The following is a 21,595-nucleotide window of genomic DNA, read 5'->3' on the forward strand; positions in this document are numbered from 1 at the left end:
GGTTTTTTAATTCAATACAGTTATTTTATGGTTTAAGTTTTAGTTTACTACAGCCTATATACCAGTATGCTATTATTAGTTCATGTTTAACAATTACTGAGTGTTTTTATAGATATATTCATGTTTTCCACCGATTCTTTAGCTTTTTAATGTGCTTATAAAAATCTGTAAATTTAGAAAGTCCATGTTCATGTTATTTGTTCATTACTCTTTACTCAATACCTTTATATAGTGCTTTATACAATACAGATTGTTTCAAAGGAGATTTACAAGGATTAAAAGGAAAATATTGATTCAGTAATGCAAATAGAGATGTTAAGCAGCCCTTAAAAAACAAATACGTGTCATTGTTCCACTGAGGGTAATTCAGTGTTGATTCATTTTCATTCAAAAACTGTATATTATCAATTATGAACTTAGATCAAATCAGCTGTGCAGACAATGTCATAATCCAGCTCAGTTCAGTTCTCATCCAATAGTGTCAGTACAGTCAATTTAATTATACTGCTGAATATGAAGTGCCCCCAACTAAGCAAGCCAGAGGTGACAAGTCATGTTTTGGATTGGTATCTTTTAAAATATCCATCCTTCTCCGTCTGCTTGAAAATTGGAATAGATCACATGGTGAAGAAGCTGGCTGTGCAGAGGACTTGTCTGGTTCATGTGGTCTTTGCTGAGGACCTGTGCAGATGGCTGTCATGTCGATGAGGTCTTTACAGGGGATCAGTTTCTTGGGAACGTCTAGATGTCATGGCTTCCGTTGACATTCAGGGCTGTTGTGGATGTCACTAGGAGCAGGTCCACCATCGAGTGTAAGAAATTTGAAGCTTGAATTTCTTTTGGGACATATCCTGATGACAGTGATTAATTAATAATGTTAAGAAGAGGATCTATGAATTCGGGAAAAATCTCTCAGTAGTTTATCAGGTATAGCTTCTAACATACATGTTGTTGATTAAATAATGAACAGCAAAGAATGAATTCACTTGTTCCTCGGGGGGCCTGTAATGTACTGTCTGATGTGACACTGTAGCAGATGGCTGCATAGTTATAGTTTCCTCTCTGTATTACTATATTAATCCTGCTGTTGTCAAATGTCTGACTCTGAAATGCTCTATTTCACATTAATTTTGCCAGTGTATCAAATAAGCACCTGTGGCTGTGTTTGTTTTCCTTGAAAGGAGTCAAAAAGCAAGCCAATCTAATAGTTCTTAAGGCCTTCTACACAATATTCAAAATACTTCGTTTTATTTTCGTCCAGCAGTGCTCCATTTTCTGGCCTGTTCTCTTTAGGGCGTGAGTGTGAGTGTCAGATATCGCTTGTATGCAGCAAAATTGTCCAAAGAGTAGTAGCATATTAAAATTGTATTGTTAATGCAAGCAAAGTGCAACCAAACACAAATTCACATTTTCCAGACTCATCTTTTTATGATGTTCAGATTCCAGAGAGGTACACCAATATGCATTAGAAAATTCAATATAAAACCATTTCATTTTTTAAAAAACAACAGACATTTAAACATCATGTGTGTGGTTTTTATATTACCCTACTGTCAAAAGCATGTGACATCCAGTGATTTGTACATTTACATTTAGAAGGACACAAAGGTAGTGGCCAAGCTTTCAGTCAGTGATGAGGTGTACAGGTGGAACGGTGTAAAACTGATGCATGTTCATCACTAAATATTATACACGGATAATGAATGCACACTTGAAGGGTGTAAGAAGCGCCTGTGATGGTGTGAAATCAGTCCTGGGTGGTATTAAAAGTAGCTTTGCAGTGGTTCACCAAGGATAGTCTCCATTTCATGAATGACCTTCTGCACCTGCTGCTCCACTTCCTCACATTCATCTGTAAAACAAGCAAGAAATTCTGAAATCTGGAATATTTCTGACTGTTGAGCCCCTTTCACACTGTGATTCTGGCAAATACACGGGTAAAGTGTTCCGGCAATTTTTCCCGGGTCGCTAGATTTTGCACTTTCACACTGCCAGTGATTACTGGGATATGTGCGTGCTTTCACACACAACCTGTAAAGATCCCGTAACGACACGTGACATCAGGGCGTGACGTGTAATGTACGAGTCGAAAACGCTAGGCACGTTATACTTTATAACGATGTTATAACCGGCAATGTTCCGGCAATTTGCCGGGTCCGACGTGCAGTGTGAAAGGGGCTATAAAGAAACAGATTTAAGAGTTCTTAAAATGCAACACTAGCAACAACAAAGATAACATTAGGTAGCACAGTGTACTTTAGTTACAGAATCACGTGTTCCTGTTTGATTAAATATTGACTATATTGAGTAAGTAACATTCTTACCCTCCATAAGCTCCGCCAGAAATGGGATAGTCTCTGGCAGAAGAACCATGTAGTTCTCCCTCAGCTTGCTAGCCAACTCCAGCAGCATGACAAGTGCAGAGAAGCGCACCTGGACAAAAAGGCAAACATGGTCATTTATTTTCAAAGAGAAATCAATCCACATATTTGAGCGAGGCCTATATAATTAAGAGATTATGGGCACTCATTTTAACGCATCATACCCTTCTCTGGGTACCACAAACACTGGAACATCACTTCAGCTCTATCTCGTTATGTTTATACCTCTAATTTAGCATTTGCGTACCTTAGGTGAACTGTGTCGTGTCTTGAGCAGAATCTGATAATTGAGAACTTTCCACTGGGAGTCATCTCCCATGGCAACAGCAAACTGGGCAACACAGGGCACCAAATGCTTGGTAATGTGGCTCTTGTAGATCTCGTCACCTCCCAGCATGTTCTCCAACTTCACACACATAAAAACACATTTATTAGACACCACAATGACAGGAAAACTTGTATACCATTAATATAATACACAGTTTTGATTGAACAACTATAAAAAATTCAAATGGTGTAAACATGCAAAAGTTTCCAAACATTTTTTTTGTTAAAATGATTTTAATATTTATCATGAATCATGAAAATGTAAATTTTTCTGGGGGTTATTCCATTTGACAACATGAACTTTCCATGTCTTTCTTGTATTTACATAAAGAAAGTATGATATGTCTTTAGTAAACAATAAGTTGGGAAGGAAACCGGATGCACATCAGAATTAGATCCGCACATTTGGTCTTAAAGCCTAATGCAAAAACCTGCAGCTGTCCGTGTCATTAACGTTAATCCAACAACAAAAGACAGAGAAAATGACTCACTGGTCTTCATTAAATAACTTGTGACTTATGATAATTTTTTTTATTTTTTTAATAAAACAGTGAAGCCTGCAGTGTTTTAAATTTTAACTTCGTTTTTAATGGCAATATTGACAACTGACTGTTTAACGCAATACTGTGTTTTAAATTGTGCACATAGATAAGTCCATAGACTTGTTCCACCCCTTAGTTCTCACATGTTGGTTACACACATTTTCCCCTTCCCCTATTACCAATCTGCTTAATTGTGTGTGTTTGATCAGTGAGACATCCAAAACATGTACTTTGTTGTGCCTCCAGGAACAGGGTTGAGAAACAATTGGTCACACTACCCTGACCTCTATTTTGTTATCGACAAGCAAAACTGCTATATTACTTCTTTAATAAGACTATCCAATAACTTTGCTTATTTAATAACTTATTGCAAAGGAATAACATGATTGGGGAATAGATTGTAGTTCTTGATGCATTCGGTTTATGTGCCATACTGACCTGATCCACCAGGGGGCCCAGGAGAGCGTCAGCCCTCTCCTTACTGAGGAAGCGCTGAGTATCATAGAGGAAGATTTTATGGAGGCAGTCCAACACATGCTGCAGCAGCAGGCTGCTCTTTGACACGTTATCTTCATCATCATCATCTGAATCCTCCTCATCATCATCATCATCATCTGAATCGAAGAAGGGTTTGTCTATGGGCCAAAGGGGTGGAAGTTGAAGCAATTACATCAGTGAAAGAAAATGTAAAGAAAAAGTACTGGAATGTTCTAGTGTTCTATCTCTAAAATGCAAAACATTCTACTCCACAATTCTTAGCATGAGCTGGTCATGTTATTGTTGGCACAGTTTAACATTACAGGTTTATTCAGAACTTCAGACAAACATGTTAATATGTGCAGACTACCTGTGTGGGAAATGTTGAGCTGACGCAGCAGTTCAGAGACGGGTTTGACCAGCTGCCCAGCAAACAACACAAACAGTCCTTTGAGTTTGTTGGCGATGTTGTCTGCAAGTCTGTAGAATGTCAGCAGGCGGTTTTTAGAAGCACCATCCATCTTTGACCAGTCAAATAACTGCAGAGTGAAAAAAAAAAAAGATTCAATCGGCACGCATTTTAATACTAATAGAGAATTCATAGCCAAAGTAACGTATAAAAGTCAAGTATATAATAAGCATTCAGGCAACAAATAATTTGTTTTCAACTGATTAATCAACCAGTTGAAACAGACCGTATATAGGCACAGTAATATATATATAAGAAATATTTAGTAATTAGATAAATTTAGCTTTCGAAACGGAATCAACTGAACCAGTCACTTTGCTAAATATTTCCAAGATATACAAATCTAGAAAGGAATAAACACCATTAAACCTTTAGTGTCTGTATTATATATGTTGTTGCATTCATTTGTAGGGTTTGTTTTGCGATTTATAAAATTTTTGACAAAAAATTTTAGAGACTTGGTAAAAAAAAAAAAAAAAAGATTCACAAAGATTTGATGCCTCACAAAGCAGTGGTTCAAAAGAGCTCATCACTGTTATTATTTATGCATCTAAAAACAAACATATTGTCTAATTGGAGGAAGTTATTTTTTTCCTCACCTGACAGGATAAAGAAGCTTACCTTGAAGAAGAGAGGTCTGAAAGTGACTTCTGAAAGTTTCATAATCATCACTAACAGACAGTCAATCACACAGCCCTCGATCTCACCAGTCTTCTTCAGATCTCCCTATTAAACAAAGTTATTTTGGAAATCATCAGTTAATGCACTCATTAAAAAAAAAAAAGAACAAATTGAAATGTGTATATAGTACCTGGCAATGCTGGGAACGGAAATCAAGAGCAGACAGGAAGAAGGAAGTGAGCTCTGATTGGTGGTTGTTGAGTTGGTCCTTTTCCATTTGAGTTATATGATCCTTCAGGATGATCATCAGAGGACCAAGACGGTTCTGCGACAGGGGTAGAAAATATGGGATAAATAATACAATAAATAGCAATAGAGTGTCCATTAATTGCATTAAGACATCATAAAGATCATGTGTCCATTCAAACTCTTTGGTATTGCTGATATACCAAACCCTACCTGCTGAACATCCACCATGGCGCAATAGCATTTTGTAATGGTGGGAATGAGCACCCTGGGAGGCACCTTTGTGGCAAGAGTGGTGCTGAGCGAGGAGAGACGTACAGACAGCTGAGGGCAGGATGTCAGTCGCTTGGCTAACAGAGTTAAGCGGGCGACCTAAAGCACCAGAAAAGAATGAGAAGATTCAAATGAGAACTGTAACCTTGTGGATAAAATTGATTTGAATAACATATGCTGCTCTAACGTTTAACTTAAAGTAACAAGGTGGCACTGATACTGACCTGTGAGATGGTGTCCTCCAGGTATGGGCTGATGAAGTGTGGTAACGTCTCTGATACGCGCTGTAGAGCTGTGACCGCACTCAGCAAGTATATTTCATTGTTCAGCAGGTCCTTTCTCTCCTTCAGAGTGTCCAGCACTGCAGGCATCAGGCTGAAGACAGAACACATTCATATATAAGTAATGAGGATCATTCACTTCCAGTAAGTTTTAAAAATTAGAACCATTTCTAGATTCCCAACCCTAGTTGGGACAAACACAGTTTGTCAGCTGTACACTTTATACTGTAAAATCCAACTAAGAAAAGTCAAAAGTATACTTCAGTTTTGACACGAACGTTTAGAGTATGCAGCTGAACACACAGACTTTCAAAGCATATCATAAATGTACAGAGTAGGTTAGAAAATTCTGGCTGCATATGTACGATGATGAAATGTATGCCATGTGCACTGTACTAAATGCTAGCATGTGTGTAAAATCCAAAGATCTTACTTTGGGCTTAACAGTACCTGTGTAACTGTGGAATAGCGAGGGCTTTCAGTGTGCTGGTCACTTCAGCCACACACAGCAGAGCACTTCCCATCACGTTCTTTTCCTCGTCTTTATCAGCAACCAGCTCCACCGCTTTTTTCAGCACTGGTACAAATGGCTCCTGGTGGCCTGAGCCAAAATTTCGGCACAGAAGTTTAAGGCTGTAAAGGGCTGTTTGTCGATTGATAGCCAGCTCCTCTTCTTCCTGTGCCGTGACCTGTCCATGACTCCGACCCACAATTTTTAGGAGGACGCCAATGAGCTCCAGAAGCACAGTAATCTGTCAGAGAAATAGAGGAAACTAAGTGATCAGCTAATGCTCAGAAGAATGGGTAGTCAATGTTTAAAATGTAACATTTTCTAAAAATGCTTCATTAAAACTGGTTTGCATTGCATACTAACCTGTTCTTCCACCCACTGCGTCCGTTGCTGTAGTTTGTTATTGAGTAACTCCATGGCCTTCCTTCTAACTGAAGCTAACTGATTACCCATCAGGCCTCTCATTACCATAATGAAGGAATCCATGGGCAGCAAGGCATTGACCTAAAAGGTCAGATCAGGTTTTATTCATGTGCGTGCACAAATTAAAGTGTACACAGAAAAATAACTGCTCAATGAAGTCTCCAGTTCAAGAAAACTGACTGCGGTTCAGTTAATAGAAAAGTATCATGTTATTATATTTCCATTTTCCTTTTAACACCGTTAAGATGTAAACGACTTAAAATTCACCGAGCACCACAGCTAAATTTTTACCCATTACCGCGATTTTGACTGGCATTTAAATACCTTAACCAGCATTCTGGTGGCTTAATGAAATGGGCATGTGTGATACAGTGTATACTGCAGATTTAGGTGCACCCAACTTGAGCAAACTCTTTACTTGCTTTGCCAGGTTATTGATTCGCATGTAAACAGGAGTTATTTCAATAAACTGATTTTTACTAGCCATCAGTGTATTGGTGTGCATGTACACATGCTCAATAATATCTGATCAATCCAGTGCTTCCTACCTTGTCCAGGATGTCATAGGACTTGCTGAGCAGAGCTCTCCAGAACTTAGCCGTAGGTTTGTCTGCATTATCCTCTACACAGCGAGCAACCGTATGGATGTAGCGCAGAACCTCCTCCAGCAGACTAACAAGTAAACACAAACATTACAACCTGCCAGTGTTACCCCACAACTAATCAAAATCAAGTCAAGTACTATAGTCAAGCTTCAACTCACTTCTGCTGAAGAGTCTGTAAGGTGCTTTCTGTTATGTCCTCACAGTCAGCCACCTTTTGGTCAAACAATTATACATTTAGGAAGTTTACTGAAAATTCCTAGGTCATTTTAATATCAACATTAAATCAAATGCTTCCTATTCTAAACCTACCTTCCCAACAAATCTGTCAGAGGCCAAAAGCTGAGCCATAAAAGAGATGGAGAGGAATTTAAAATGGCGGAGGTCCTTGCCACTAGTAGCCTCCACGTTGAAGATCACATCTGAGACTGTTTCTTCCTTCTTCACTGCACTTCTTCCACGTGTCTTCTTTTTCTCCGGAGCTGCCAAGAGAACATAAACAATTTTCTTCCCTGTCCTTTAATTTCTAGATTCATTTCCGATCCCAGTTCACAAGCTCTTGATTAGTTTTCGATGTCGATCCATAAAGCAGCTCTCAACTAATTGTCAATAAAGCTGTAAATCAGTCAGTGAACCCTGTCTGTAGGTAAATTATTATACAAGTGTTTCTCAATAAATTAGAATGTTGTGGAAAAGTTCATTTCAGTAATTCAACTCAAATTGTGAAACTCCTGTATTAAATACATTCGATACATTTAATACATATATATATATATATATATTAGGGGTGTAACGGTACGCAAAAATCACAGTTCGGTACGTACCTTGGTTTTAAAGTCACGGTTCGGTTCATTTTCGGTACAGTAAGGGAAAGAAATGCAAACATTAAACTGCAGGTTGTTTATTACTATAAACTTTTTTTAACAATTTGTTTACACTTTTAAAATAGTTTTTAATAAAATATATATAAAATAAAAAAAGAATAGGAAATAAAATACTGCTGCAAAGTTCTCCTCTAAATAAAATACTCTGTCTCAAACAAATATCATATAATAAAATATAATGAAAAATAAAAATAAATAACTATGATTACAGAGCAGCATTACCAATCCCAGCTTGTAGGCCTGCTCAGATTTCGTTATTGCGTTGGACCGATCGGAATTAAGAGCAAAGGTCTGTTTAAATGCCGACGGGAGCTGCGTTTGAATTACAATCGTTTTTTTCCTAGTTGTAGTGATGTTCACACTCGCGTGATGCCTTTTGAAAACCTTAGGCCGGTGACACACCTGATATTGACTTAGGTGATATTGCACCTGTCAAACATAGTCAATTTTGCCGTCAATACTGTTGATGGTGTCCTTTATCAGTAGGCTTTATATTTATGCTCAACATGAAGTATAGATATTGTTGTCGTGAAGACAAGATCCTGGTCTGTCAGCGGTCTCCCTCTATATCACCTACAGTAGCAGCAGCGCGTCAGCGCCGCGTCAGGCACGATTCTGGTGTGTAAAGACACAGAAAACACAAAGCAGCCATCACGCAACTGTGTCACCGGCCTTAGAATCAGCTGCAGGGCGGGATTTGTGCTGAACGCGGAGACTTCCGCCACTTAATATGTTCGTTTGGAAACACGAAAATGTATATGTTCCGCACACAAAATATTGCATTTGGTCATTCGATACACATGAAATGGTCTGGTACGAATACACGTACCGTTACACCCCTAATATATATATATATATATATATATATATATATATATATTAGGGCTGTGAATCTTTGGCAAGGCAGCGATTCGATTCGATTACGATTCATAGGTTTTCGATTCGATTCAAGAACGATTTTTGCAAATTTAGAACGATTCAATTAGATTCGATTCACAATTAAATTCGATTCGATTATAACGATTCGATTCTGCATTCTTTAAGTGCATTCACGGGATTATTTAAATGCTTCTACTAAATTATTTAAATGCTTAGTCAGGGGGCAAATTACAGTAACATTTATGGTTAGAGAACCATAGGTTATAAAAAAAAAAACCTTTTGTCCATTGTTAAATGATAGTTTAATGATGCGACATGGCACACATAAAAATGTATGTAAGCCAAGTTTTTAAAAAAGAGCTTAAAGAGTATTATGTATAAGCTAATATTTTGTCACACCAGGGGCGTAGCCATAATTTCAGAAGTGACAGAAATGTCCAATACAATCATTTTATGTATGTAGCCTATATAATATTAATAATAATAATTATTATTATTTTTTTTTTACAAGAAATTATCATCTTTTTAATTACTTTTAATTGGCTGTAATAAATCAAATACACTGCTGGACAATAATCAATCATTTGTAATCGATATTTTTTTCCTAATGGCAATTTTATGATTGTTTTATATACTAGGCTACATTTAATTAGCAATTATTTACATTTTCTGCACAGAATAAGGTAGAAAATATACTTTATAGTTTCTGTACTGTAATAAATGTCAATTAGCACTGCATCATTCATAAATTGTTTGTGGGTTTCATCAGTTCATTCTGCTTTTATTCAGTTTAGCTGCAGATATAGCCTGGCACGTCTATGAGAGCGAGATCGCTTCTCTTTCAGTGTGAAAACGTCTTCATCTCTATTTAACATTTCCTCTCCGTCAGCGAATGGTTCTGAGAGAAAACGCGCCAGATGTCTGTTTGCTAATGAAACAAACGCTACTTTCATGCATCTGATTATCAGATAAATCTCGCGCTCTTTTTTCAAGGTCGTTGTTAATGCTGTGGTTAATTTTAAAAGTTTCCTTCGTATATTCGGTTCATCCACATTGTTTAAACACATTTACCATTCAATGGATCTGTGCGTATGATTTAGACACTTACATTTCTGCTCCGTCCATGCAATAAACACAGCTGTCGACGGCTCCGGTAACTCCGTCGGTAAGATGCAGAGAGCCATTGACAAACTACAGAAAAGTAAAACTACTTCACGTTAGCATTACTGGCCACGAGTCCTATAGATCACACGTCAGCTGCGTCAGAGACGAACGGAGCGCGAGCGCAATCCTGTGACAGTCTCAGGCGGTAAACAGTGGAGCGCGTGAAGGACAGATAAGAGGCACGATTCACGAACACTCTTCAAGATCTCCATTAATTCGTGCGTGTAGTAATTTAATGTGTATACATTTTGAAAGCATTGAATCGCTATAGAAATCGGGATTCATTCGATTCTTAGCATTTTGAATCGATTACGGTCCAAGATCGGCAATTCACGATTCAAAAAATCATGTTTCAAGATCGATGCATATGAATCGACAGGGTTTGTAATCGATGCATCGAGAAAACGAGTGAATCGTTACACCCCTAATATATATATATATTTATTTATATATTTTTTTTATTTATTGGTTTTATGAAGTATTCTAATTTGTTGAGTGAATAAGTGGGTTTTTGTTAAATGTGAGCCAAAATCATCACAATTAAAAGAACCAAAAAAAACTACTTCAGTCTGTGTGCACTGAATTTAATACACAAGTTTCATTTACATTACATTTACATTTAATCATTTAGCAGACGCTTTTATCCAAAGCAACTTACAAATGAGAACAATAGAAGCAGTCAGGTCAACAAGAGAACAACAACCACAAGTGCTGTGACAACTCAGTTAGTCTAGTACAGAACGCATAGCAAGGTTTTTTTTATTTTTTTATATATAAATATGAAAGACAAGTAAAGGAAAAGTGCTAGTATTAGTTGGTTAAGTGCTGGCGAAAAAGACGAGTCTTTAAATGTTTCTTGAAAATGAGTAAAGACTTTCAATAGAAGTTTCAATATTGGAATTGAATTGCTGAAATAAATGAACTTTTCCATGACATTCTATTTTATTGAGATGTACATGTAATACTAAAGGTTCAAAAAACAACAGTCCAAAAAATTGAATGGCTATTCATATATATATATATATATATATATATATATATATACACATTGCACAAAACAAACTGCACATATCAACTTCTTAATAATATAAAGTTAAACGGTGGCTTTCAGAAACGGTGGCTTTCAGATTTAAAGGGTTAGTTCACCCAATAATCAAAATGATGTCATTAATAACTCACCCTCATGTCGTTCCAAACCCGTAAGACCTCCATTCATCTTCGGAACACAGTTTAAGATATTTTAGATTTAGTCCGAGAGCTTTCTGTCCCTCCATTGAAACTGTGTGAACGGTATACTGTCCATGTCCAGATAGGTAAGAAAAACATCTTCAAAGTAGTCCGTGTGACATCAGAAGGTCAGTTAGAATTTTTTGATGCATCGAAAATACATTTTTGGTCCAAAAATAGTAAATCGAATAGCACCGAATCGAACTGAATCGTTTTAAACTGTTCGCATGCGGTTAACTTTTTTAATGTGGCTGACACTCCCTCTGAGTTAAAACAAACCAATATCCTGAAGTAATGTATGTACTCAAACAGTACACTGACTGAACTGTTGTGAAGAGAGAACTGAAGATGAACACCGAGCCGAGCCAGATAACGAACTAAAGATTGACTCGTTGTGCTTTTGTCGCGACGCGCCTGTTTTTTCAGGCGCGTCCGCACCGCATCGAGTTAAAAACATCTCAACTTTTCAGAGAGCCGCAAGCGCACCGCGGGTCATGTGACAAGAACTAACCAATCAGCTTCATCCTTTCCCATAACGTTGAAAGCTCAGCCAAGATGAAGGAACAGCTGATCATAGTTGTATATGGATTGCCATTTTGAAATAAATTTAGTAGCAGAGCTACTGCAAGCGATTTTTAGAGCTGCAAATCCATTTATCCTTTGCTGAAATTTCCGCGTCTTCATGGAGAGAGCACGTCATGGTTGCTTAGCAAAGGCAGGCGCCTCGGGGCGCAACTGCCCGAGCGCTTTGGAAAGAAGGAGAAAGCGGCGCGCCTAGCGTTTTCCACGCGTTTTAGGCGCGATATGTGAACGGCCTCTAAGACTTATTTGTGCAGATTCTCCAGTACAATGTTGTTTGCAAATGTTTAGTCGTAAAAGCTGATAACATTGCTTTTTAACAGTTAACATTTAAAGCTTTACAAACATGTTCTGTAATCAGTTTGTCGTTTACCAGTTCATAATTCAGTCTTGGAGCCTAATTATGACTGAATGAGAGAGGTAAATGTTTAAATATATTTGAAATGCACTTTTTTTTTCTAAGTATTCACTGCTCTTTTTCACACAGCAGGTTTTTTGTGTGTGTTCAATTTTTTTTTTCCTGGACAACCTTCTGATGGATTTTACTTTAAAATGTGAGTTCCATTCAGGAACTCAGTTTCATGCCATTGGCACTTTTTTCCAAGGATTGTTTACAATTTCACAGCATAAGCTATAAAGCTGTTTTCCAGTAAATTATAAAATGCAATGTACTGCAATTTTATTCTGTTTTATCCTTATTCTTTGTGAAAATATGTTCTTAAAGATTCCTTAAGCTTTGTTCAGGATGTTAAACTACTTTAGGAGCTCTAGGACTGCCATGGTGAAAACATTATTTGAAATCTCCTTGTGAAATTTGCTAGAGTATGGGTCAGTGTTTTGATTGCAGAAGAGTTCGACAAAGGATTACTAACACATAATAAAACAACTCCAGGTATATTTTTGATGAGGATATGACAATGCAAAATGGTTAAAATCTCTTAAAAATCTATGCTGAATGATAAATACCTTTTATTAATAATTTACTTGGGGAAAAATGGGCAAAACTAAAATATGAGTACATAAACCGATTAAGCGTTTAAGCGTAAATAAAAATAATCGACAGATTAATCGATTATCAAAATAATTGTTAGTTGCAGCCCTAGGTGTGAATAAAACAAAATTGTGCAAAGTGTTTCATTTTTCCAATTAAAAAAAAAATGAGGGTAATGATTCACATCTATATTTTTTTACTTGAGCCAATGAAAAATAAATAACTATTGTCTCAAGTTAAAAAATATAGATGTGAATCATTACCCTACAATTGTTTTTAATTGGCTGAATGAAACTTTTTCAGTGTGCAACTGTGTGCTGGGTGATTTTTAAATCAAATTAAGTCTATGTAATTTTAAGGTAAAATAAAAATAATCATCCTATACAGAACTGACGTTTACTTCTGGCTTTTCAAACGTGTATGCAAGTTCTACTTTGCAAAAAAAACATTTTGTGAAAGTTTAGTCCATCTCGTCTCTCAACCAACACGAGAGATGTTGAGCCGAACATCCCTTCACTTTCTGCGCTTGTGCAGGTCGGGGACAGGTACAGTACGCTCGCGCAGCTTCAGTGAGCAGGAAAGGGGCTCTTATTTGTACGCCAGTACATCAACGGCTGATCGCTTCCTGCTATCTGTGCCTCAGACGTGTAGCTCTGCACTTCCAGTGCTGAACGGCTGCCCGTGTCCTGCGCACAGATTTCGAAATACTTCCACACACGACATAGCAAATGATTACAATGTAGTCTGTGCACTCAAGCGCACTTCCGGAAAAATCGGCCGAAAAAAGACCAAAAACCGGCCAATTAGCCTTTCGCCGAGCCCCGCCCCCCTTAGTTACTGTTGCTACTTCCGACAAACAAATGGTCAAACACGACCAGCGCGACAGATTGCCATGACGGGAAGAGGTATACCCGTGCGTGTCAGTGACCTTTTTTGGAGTAATACCTCCAGATCGAGGCAAAAGGGCTTACAGTATGCCGTGGAGGAAAAAAAAAAAAAGCGAAATCTGAGAAACACCATGACCTGTACCTCAAATGCAACCAGCACAGCCTTGTGTACCAGTCATGCTCTTGCACTGCCGGGAAAGTTCTCTTTCATGTTATGGTCTATTATTGTCTATTGCGAGTAGCTATTTTTATTATTATCTTGGTGAGTAAAGGTTTTAAAAATGATAACTAAATACTAATTGAGTCTTAAATGCATAATGTAGACATATAGGCTAGCCTATATAGGCTAATGTTGGCATTCTTTTATTAAATTTCAGCTGCTATGGCGAAGCAAATAAGGCAGAGTCTTTATCTTAATTAATTTCGTTATTGCCAAATACCCATCTTAATTTGGAATTTATCTTAATTAAAATTTTTAAGAAAGACTCGTTTTTATTGGTGCGTTGGCCTATTTATAGGCTAAATGAGTCTATACCTAGGGCTATTTAGAGTTCTAGATATATTCAAACCTAGGGCTATTTAGAGATGTTACGATGTCACAGAGAACTTATTTTATTTCTTTGTTCAAACCTCCAAGTGGCCTATTACGTTAGTCATGTATAAATTATGTTAAAACATGTATAAATGACTCATTCCTGACAAAAGGCAAAAGAGCTGTGTGCGTGCGTACATTTGAATAATGTCGGGCTGTAAACGGGTTCGGGCTTTTAAAAAGCTGTCAATCAAAATGTACTTGTCTGGCTCGGGTCCTATCGGGCCTAACTTTTAAGGCCCGATTACAGCTCTATTCTAGTCCGATTTACAAACGCCGTGGGTGCACCGCTTTACCATCTTGCTTGGAGTCAAAGTTTGTCGAACTGCCTCACATAGTAACAGTTGCTATGATGTGTGATTGGACAATGGCCGTTTTGGGGGAGGGGCCGGCGAAAGGCTAATTGCCGATTTATGGCCGCTCAACCGTTGCATCCCTATTTAACTCAGAGGGAGTGTCAGTCACATTAAAAAAGTTAACAGCTTAAGTCATTTGTGGATTAATGCTTATGCGAACCGTTTCAAACGATTCCGTTCGATTCGGTGAACTGGTTGAAGAAGTACCGGTTACATCGAATGATTCGTTCGCGAACCAGATATCACTATACTTCAGTGTTTGGAAATCTCACAACAGACCGGGAGAGAAGACAATGCTTAATAAAGTCGTAGTTTTTGCTATTTTGGGACCAAAATGTATTTTCGATGCTTCAAAAATTCTATACCGTACACACAGTTTCAATGGAGGGACTGAGAGCTCTGAGAGCGAACTAACCCTTTAAGAATCAATAACGGTCCTCAAAATGAAAATCAATTACAATCAAGAAAACAATATATCGTCAACTTAAAGTCAGGGGCAATTCATTGAAGAGGGCAGTTCTTACCTTCTTCTTTGTCCTGTGGTAGAGTCATGAGATACTGCAGGATCCTGATGATGGAGGTCAGCTGCTCCTTTACCTCAAACTCACAGCACACCGAGATCCAGAAGTCCTGATCTCTCTCCACAACAGCCTCCTACACAACAAATAACACAACAGTCTCTACAAACCCTAAACACAAATGGGTTTCCAGTGTACCATAGCATTTTTATGAAATGTCTTATTCTGTGGCAAAAAAAATAAAAATAAATATCAATACATTTGGAAATGTAAAAAACATACATGAAACTTTTTTTACCTTTTCAGCCCCAGTTGCACTGACAGATGTTTGTGTGACATGCTGCTTGAACAGGAGCAGCATCAGGACCCAGAGGAAGCGAGATGGCCCCAGTGTGTTCATCAGCTGGCTGAGGATGGGTAAGCGTCTGTGCTCGGGCACATGAGGCAGGGCATCAACAAACACATGCACGATGTGTGATACCACAGTCTCCATATTCCCCTCAGACTGGGCACTTCCACCCTCATTGGCCTGCGGAGAAAGCAGTTGTACCAGGTTACTTTTTTCTGTTAAATAACAGCAAAATAATACGTTCACATTTTATGAAGAAAACATGAGTATAAAATTGTGTAAAACTCCCCACCACTATGACAGGAGGTTGTATTTTGTTGCAAGGGCATTGCAAAATAGTTTTCAAGGTCTTCTGAGTGGCTTTAATGTGTTTCTATGCAAATTCTAGCATATTCTGGGGGTTGCCAAGGCACTGCTTAATGGCCCAGGTCACAAGAGCCCACCTTAGGGTGTTTATGATATTCTGGTCTCTAAATATGGCTTGGATCTCTCCTTTAGTATAAGTCACCCATTTGATCATCCACCAGGCAAAATAATCCAATATTAATCCAATATTATAGTAATAGCACACTTCTACTTACAAGCCCTATACAAAGAAGTATCATTTTTTCGATAATGATAAATGGACAATAAAAAAAAAAAAAAAAAACACTACCAGTATGTAACAGCAAATCAGTGTCAGAATTCAGCCAATTCATTCAAACATTATTTTTGTGTTCCTGTGACTCAAGTGGTAGAACATTGCGTTATCAAGCGCAAGGTTGTGGGTTCGATTCCCATGGAACACATGTTAGGTAAAAACTGTTAGCCTGAATGCACTGTAAGTCACTTTGGATAAAAGTGTCTGCTAAATGCATAAATTTTATTTTATTTAAATGTTGCATAAAATCATTCACATTTGCAATAGTGCTGAAATTCAAGAAAATGGCTCGTATGACATTCTTTAACTACATTATGTTCAGGATGTTCATGGAGAGGTAGGTACATTACCCATACAGGGTCATTTTTACCACTATATCTAGAATCAAGTGGTTTAGTTTGTTTTTTACAAAGCGAGTGACATACTCAGTGTCAGCTCAAACATCATTAAATATTGCTATACATATCACACACCCCTACAAACCAGCCACACTGTGAAGTTCATTACTACAGATTTAAGGTTTGTTTAAATTGTTAAAGCTCTCATGGAAATCAGACACTCAGATGCTTCAAATATATTTCAATGTATACAGAGCAAACATATTTTTAAACATACCTTTATAAGAGCAGGGATGACTGCCTGAACAGTCTTGTTGATGACCTGGAAGCTGTAAGTGTCATCCAGTCGCATGATGTTAGAGCCCATGAATGTGAAGATGGGCATGATGTTGTGAAGAACCTTCTCCTAAAGTCAGAGAGAAAGACGTTTCCCACTGTGTTTGAATATGTATGTGAGTGAGTGTTTCATGACTGTACTTACAGGAAAGATACCCGCCAAAGCACCGAGCAAAAGGAGAGCATGATGGTGAGTTTGGGGCGTGTCTGATATCCTGACACACTGCACTACCAGCTCCACATTTAATTTATCCTCCTCCAGCACATCTACACACACACAAATGCAATATTTCCCAACAACGTTTCCTGATCCAAAAAATTAACTAAAAAAGCTTGTGCTTTTATCCTCTGCAAAGTGACAAAATCTGGATAGCATTTGACCTAATTATTTTTTTTTTGCCATTTCATGCCAGATTACTAGTACCTTTGCTTATAGGCCCTCCATCGGGAGACAGTTTCTGACACGCATTCAGCAGGCAGCTGAGGATGAGCTGTTTTGTGTACTCGAGATTCTCCTGTTCAGCTGCGGCGGGCTCCAGACATCTACAGCACCCAAATAACATGGCATTGTCAATCCATTACATTTTTGTGTGACATTTCAGAGCATATTCAATCAATCAGTGAGATCTGATGTATTCATCTTGATTCTACTGCATCAGAGCATTCAGCCACAGAAGAAAGTCAGAAAAGAATTTGATATAGGAAACTTGCGCAAGTTGAAAAAATTATGATGTGTCAAAACATAGAAGTAGATGAAATCTTAAAATACCTGGACAACAGATTAAACAGAGCTGGCACAAGACACTGGGCTCTCCTTAGCTTTTTCTTGTGTTGCAGAAGTTCTAAAATCAGGGTAACTCTTGGCCAAGAGACAACATTCTCCTCCGGCACTGCCCGGGAGGATTCTTGTGTTTTTCTGAGAAATTAAGATTGCAATTTTAGATCTTCAAATCTTCCAGAACTGGAATTAGGAGTTGATTAACTAAAGACAGCTACTCACCTAGTTTGCATTTTACTCCTGCGTGCTTGTTGAACTGTTACAGTAACTTTTTGTTTATCTACAGGCATCAGCTCATTGGCCACTAGCTCTGCATCCACCGCAATCTAGAAACACGGACACAGCAAAACATGGGTAACTGTTATCTCCGGAATAAGCAAAAAAAAAAAAAAAACCTGTTACTCCTAAATAATATCCTTTAAAATTAATATGAAAAGAAAATTCATATTTCCCATACCGCTTTAAAGACACTGTTGATAGCTTGGGCGCAGGCAGGGTTTTTGTTCCCTACCAGCAAGTCAAATAAAACAGAAAGAATTTTCTGTTGAATCTTTTCATCTCCAAGAGCAGTGAAGAATGGCTTGGTGATCTGAGGAGACATGCAATCAAATAACAAACACACATCATGCATTATCATAGATGTCCAATATGGTGCAAACATTTTTACATTTTACCTCAACATTACAGTGACAATTCTATTATCAAATTTTACAGATTTATTAACGATGGAGTATGTGATAACAAAACTAATATAAGGAGTCTTAACGGACCAAAATTTCCAATTGAAAAAGGCTTTTTCTAAACGTCCACCAACCTGCTCCAGGGCAATAATCTGGAAACAAGGCATAGAAGGGTACGGCTTGGCTGAGGTGCCCAATGCCCTAATAAAGACCTCCAGGCATCGGGGGTCTTTGACCAGTAGAGGTGCAGAAGCCTCACTGAACTTGCTCAGCAGGAGCTGCAGGAGGTGGGCCTCATCTGGCAGGAAGGTGCATGAGTCTGGAGCACATTGCTCAAGAAGTCGCTCCACAGCAGGTAGAAGAACGGCCAAAATAGGCTGGACAAAGGGCATTATTATAAGAAAAGCAGGACAAACTAGCATCAAACACCAAATTAACAAAACTGACTTTAAATTACTATGTTGGACTGTGAAGAAATATTGAAGCACACCTAAATCTAATAACGTGTAATCGTTATTGCAGTGTAAACGCATTCATGTCGTCACCTGAGCAGCATTAAACAGTTTTTTTCAATACTCTTAAATGGAACTTCAGATACAGTGTGTCACCTTTGCAGTGCAGAAGGATTTTGCTGATACTTCATATAATTGGTAACAGCCTGACTATGTTCTGTTATTCTGACTGAATTGTTTTTAAAAAAAATAATAATTTAAGAACTTGACATAAAAAATGCCTGTGAAAATCAATTTATGAGGCAAATGGGAAAGTTAATGGCAATCGCTGATCAGAAGGAACATCTACATTATTGCCTTTGTTTCAACATGTTTCTAATTAGGATTGCAAGTGCTCCAACAAAAAAAGTAAGCCCACAACTCTGTTATCGTACAAAAGTGAGCAAAAAAAATGTCTCAGGTTGACAGGTTCAAATGTTTTGTCTAAAAATATTTTGGTTTTTGTTTAAGAATCCTGTCATCATGAATCCAATGAAACTGGAAAAGCTTCACTTCTGCTTAAAAGAAGTTTGAAAGTTTGTCATTAATTCAAAAACATTCTTTGAAAAATATTTTGAGCCTCACAGAAGAAAGTCATTTAAGTTTAGAATGACATGAAGGTGAGTAAAAGACGACAAATGTCTGTTTTGGCTTTTTTCTTTTTTTACAATGACAAGACAATTTTGTGACTTTTGACTAGGGATGGGTACCGAAACCCGGTATTAAAATGGCCCCGGGGCTAAATTATGAAAGACCGTAGTATCAGTAAGATCCGACGCTATCGGTTCTGCAGGGAAAAATTTGCCGCAAGCGCACCGCAGGTCATGTAGCTTCCTCACCTTTTCCGTAACAACGTTGAAAGCTCAGCCAAGATGAAGGAACAGCTGATAACTATATGTGGATTTTTAAATTAATTTAGTAGCAGAGCTACTGCAAGCAGTTTTTAGTGCTGCAAATCCATTTATCCATTACTGAAATTTCCGCGTCTTCATGGAGAGAGCAGGTCATGGTTGCTTAGCAATGGCAGACTCCTCAGGAGCGCAAGTACCCGAAAGCTTTGGGAAAAAATCAGAAAGTGGTGTGCCTAGCGTTTTCCACGCATTTTTCGACGAGATATGTGAACGGCCCCTTACAGTACGAAAACTCCCGCTTAATACAAAGAGTCACGATGGCGGAGAGAGCAAAACGTTCCAAAGTGTGGTTATACTTCACTAGAGTTGATCCAGACAATGCTGGTTGTCATAAGTGCAACAAAATTTTTGCATGTAAGGGCGGAAACACAAGCAATCTGTCAAAGCATCTTTCAAAAGTGCATTATGTGCAGACAGAGAAATGCAGAGTTTTCGACTGCCTAACACAACACAAAGTAACACAACACAAAGTACCGATCAGAATACCGTTAAAGTACCCGACTGTTAAGCAGTATCGGTAAGAGTAGTAATACCGAAAAAACCTTAACGATACCCATGCCTACTTTTGACTGTCATTGAGTTCATGCGCAAAGACATTATGGTCAGCAACCATATTTATCCACACTGTAAGAAAACCCATATTTAATGTAGTCTGTTGAGAACTACTGTTTTAGTGTGTTTCACAGGTCATGTGGAGCTGTTTTTGTGGCAACTAGGATACCTGATTACATGGACCGCACAAAACACATTTATATATTAAAAAAAATGCTAAACACAAGACACAAACTATGATCAGTTTGGTGACAGTACCTCTCCATGAACATCCTGAAGTGCTCGCAGCAGTGTTTTACAGGTGTAGGCAGGGCAGCAAGGTAACCGCACACACTGCAGAAGCTGCTCAATTGATGCCAGCTTTTTCTTTTTATCTTTCAATAACAGTGCCTCCTCGTATATCTTGGACAGTGCCTATGGTAAAATCAGAAGTGTTATTTCTTAAAGAGTTCTAGAACTTATGCAACACAAGCGCAAGATGACAAATACAGTTAACCAAAGCTATACAAAGCTAATATAGCATGTATTATGTGTTGACTGACCTGGCTGAGGTAAGAGGGGTCGGCGATGATCTCCTCTGATGATTTGAGAAGGTTCTCCACTAGTAGAGAATAAGGTGAAGAAACAACCCCTGATAGAGAATGGAGCACAGCAATGGCAGCTCTCCGAACTTCACCCACGCCTGAACACAAACACACCAGCAAGGACGGCACCACTGCAGAAACAAGACCACAGCGAGTTGCACATTAGCCATGGCTAACAACAAGCTCTCTCTCTCTCTCTCTCTCAAAAAAAAAAAAAGGTTTTATTCTAAAACAATAAACATTTAAATGTATTTTTACTAAATGAAAACAAGAATCAGATTTAGGCAATAAAAGTATCTAAGTGGGTTTAGATATATTTTGGTGTTATGATTATTCATGATTAAATTCTAAACAGATTTTAAAATATATTAGATAACTGACAGTTGTTGCAAATATGGTGAAAATGGGTAAGTCATGGCCTAGTGGTTAGAGAGTTTGACTCCTAACCCTAGGGTTGTGGGTTTGAATCTCGGGCCGGCAATACCATGACTTAGGTGCCCTTGAGCAAGACATCGAACCCCCAACTGCTCCCCGGGCACCGCAGCATAAATGGCTGCCCACTGCTCCGGGTGTGTGTTCACAGTGTGTGTGTGTGTGTTCACTGCTCTGTGTGTGTGCACTTTGGATGGGTTAAATTCAGAGCACGAATTCTGAGTATGGGTCACCAAACTTGGCTGAATGTCACGTCACTTTCACTTTCATATAC

General features: G+C 38.2%; 1 protein-coding gene across 1 annotated transcript in view; it reads right to left on the reverse strand.

The window, feature by feature from the left end:
* Positions 1-1,402: 1,402 nt before the first annotated feature.
* heatr1 (HEAT repeat containing 1) overlaps positions 1,403-21,595 on the reverse strand; it is a 35,962-nt gene continuing 15,769 nt past the window's right edge. Inside the window, exons 21-45 of the mRNA XM_059530586.1 lie at positions 20,848-21,020; positions 20,564-20,719; positions 18,486-18,728; positions 18,129-18,260; positions 17,894-17,997; positions 17,663-17,809; positions 17,318-17,436; positions 17,039-17,160; positions 16,835-16,963; positions 15,529-15,759; positions 15,237-15,366; positions 7,466-7,635; positions 7,315-7,367; positions 7,100-7,223; positions 6,492-6,632; positions 6,068-6,369; positions 5,561-5,711; positions 5,277-5,435; positions 5,008-5,142; positions 4,818-4,922; positions 4,098-4,266; positions 3,689-3,885; positions 2,629-2,787; positions 2,325-2,433; positions 1,403-1,852 (exon numbers count right to left, since the gene is read on the reverse strand). Coding sequence (XP_059386569.1) covers positions 1,764-1,852; positions 2,325-2,433; positions 2,629-2,787; positions 3,689-3,885; positions 4,098-4,266; positions 4,818-4,922; positions 5,008-5,142; positions 5,277-5,435; positions 5,561-5,711; positions 6,068-6,369; positions 6,492-6,632; positions 7,100-7,223; positions 7,315-7,367; positions 7,466-7,635; positions 15,237-15,366; positions 15,529-15,759; positions 16,835-16,963; positions 17,039-17,160; positions 17,318-17,436; positions 17,663-17,809; positions 17,894-17,997; positions 18,129-18,260; positions 18,486-18,728; positions 20,564-20,719; positions 20,848-21,020 — 3,749 coding nt within the window. The 3' untranslated portion in view covers positions 1,403-1,763. The remainder of the gene's footprint in view (positions 1,853-2,324; positions 2,434-2,628; positions 2,788-3,688; positions 3,886-4,097; positions 4,267-4,817; positions 4,923-5,007; positions 5,143-5,276; positions 5,436-5,560; positions 5,712-6,067; positions 6,370-6,491; positions 6,633-7,099; positions 7,224-7,314; positions 7,368-7,465; positions 7,636-15,236; positions 15,367-15,528; positions 15,760-16,834; positions 16,964-17,038; positions 17,161-17,317; positions 17,437-17,662; positions 17,810-17,893; positions 17,998-18,128; positions 18,261-18,485; positions 18,729-20,563; positions 20,720-20,847; positions 21,021-21,595) is intronic.

This window comes from Carassius carassius, chromosome 39, assembly GCF_963082965.1.
Source record: "Carassius carassius chromosome 39, fCarCar2.1, whole genome shotgun sequence".
NCBI lineage: Eukaryota > Metazoa > Chordata > Actinopteri > Cypriniformes > Cyprinidae > Carassius > Carassius carassius.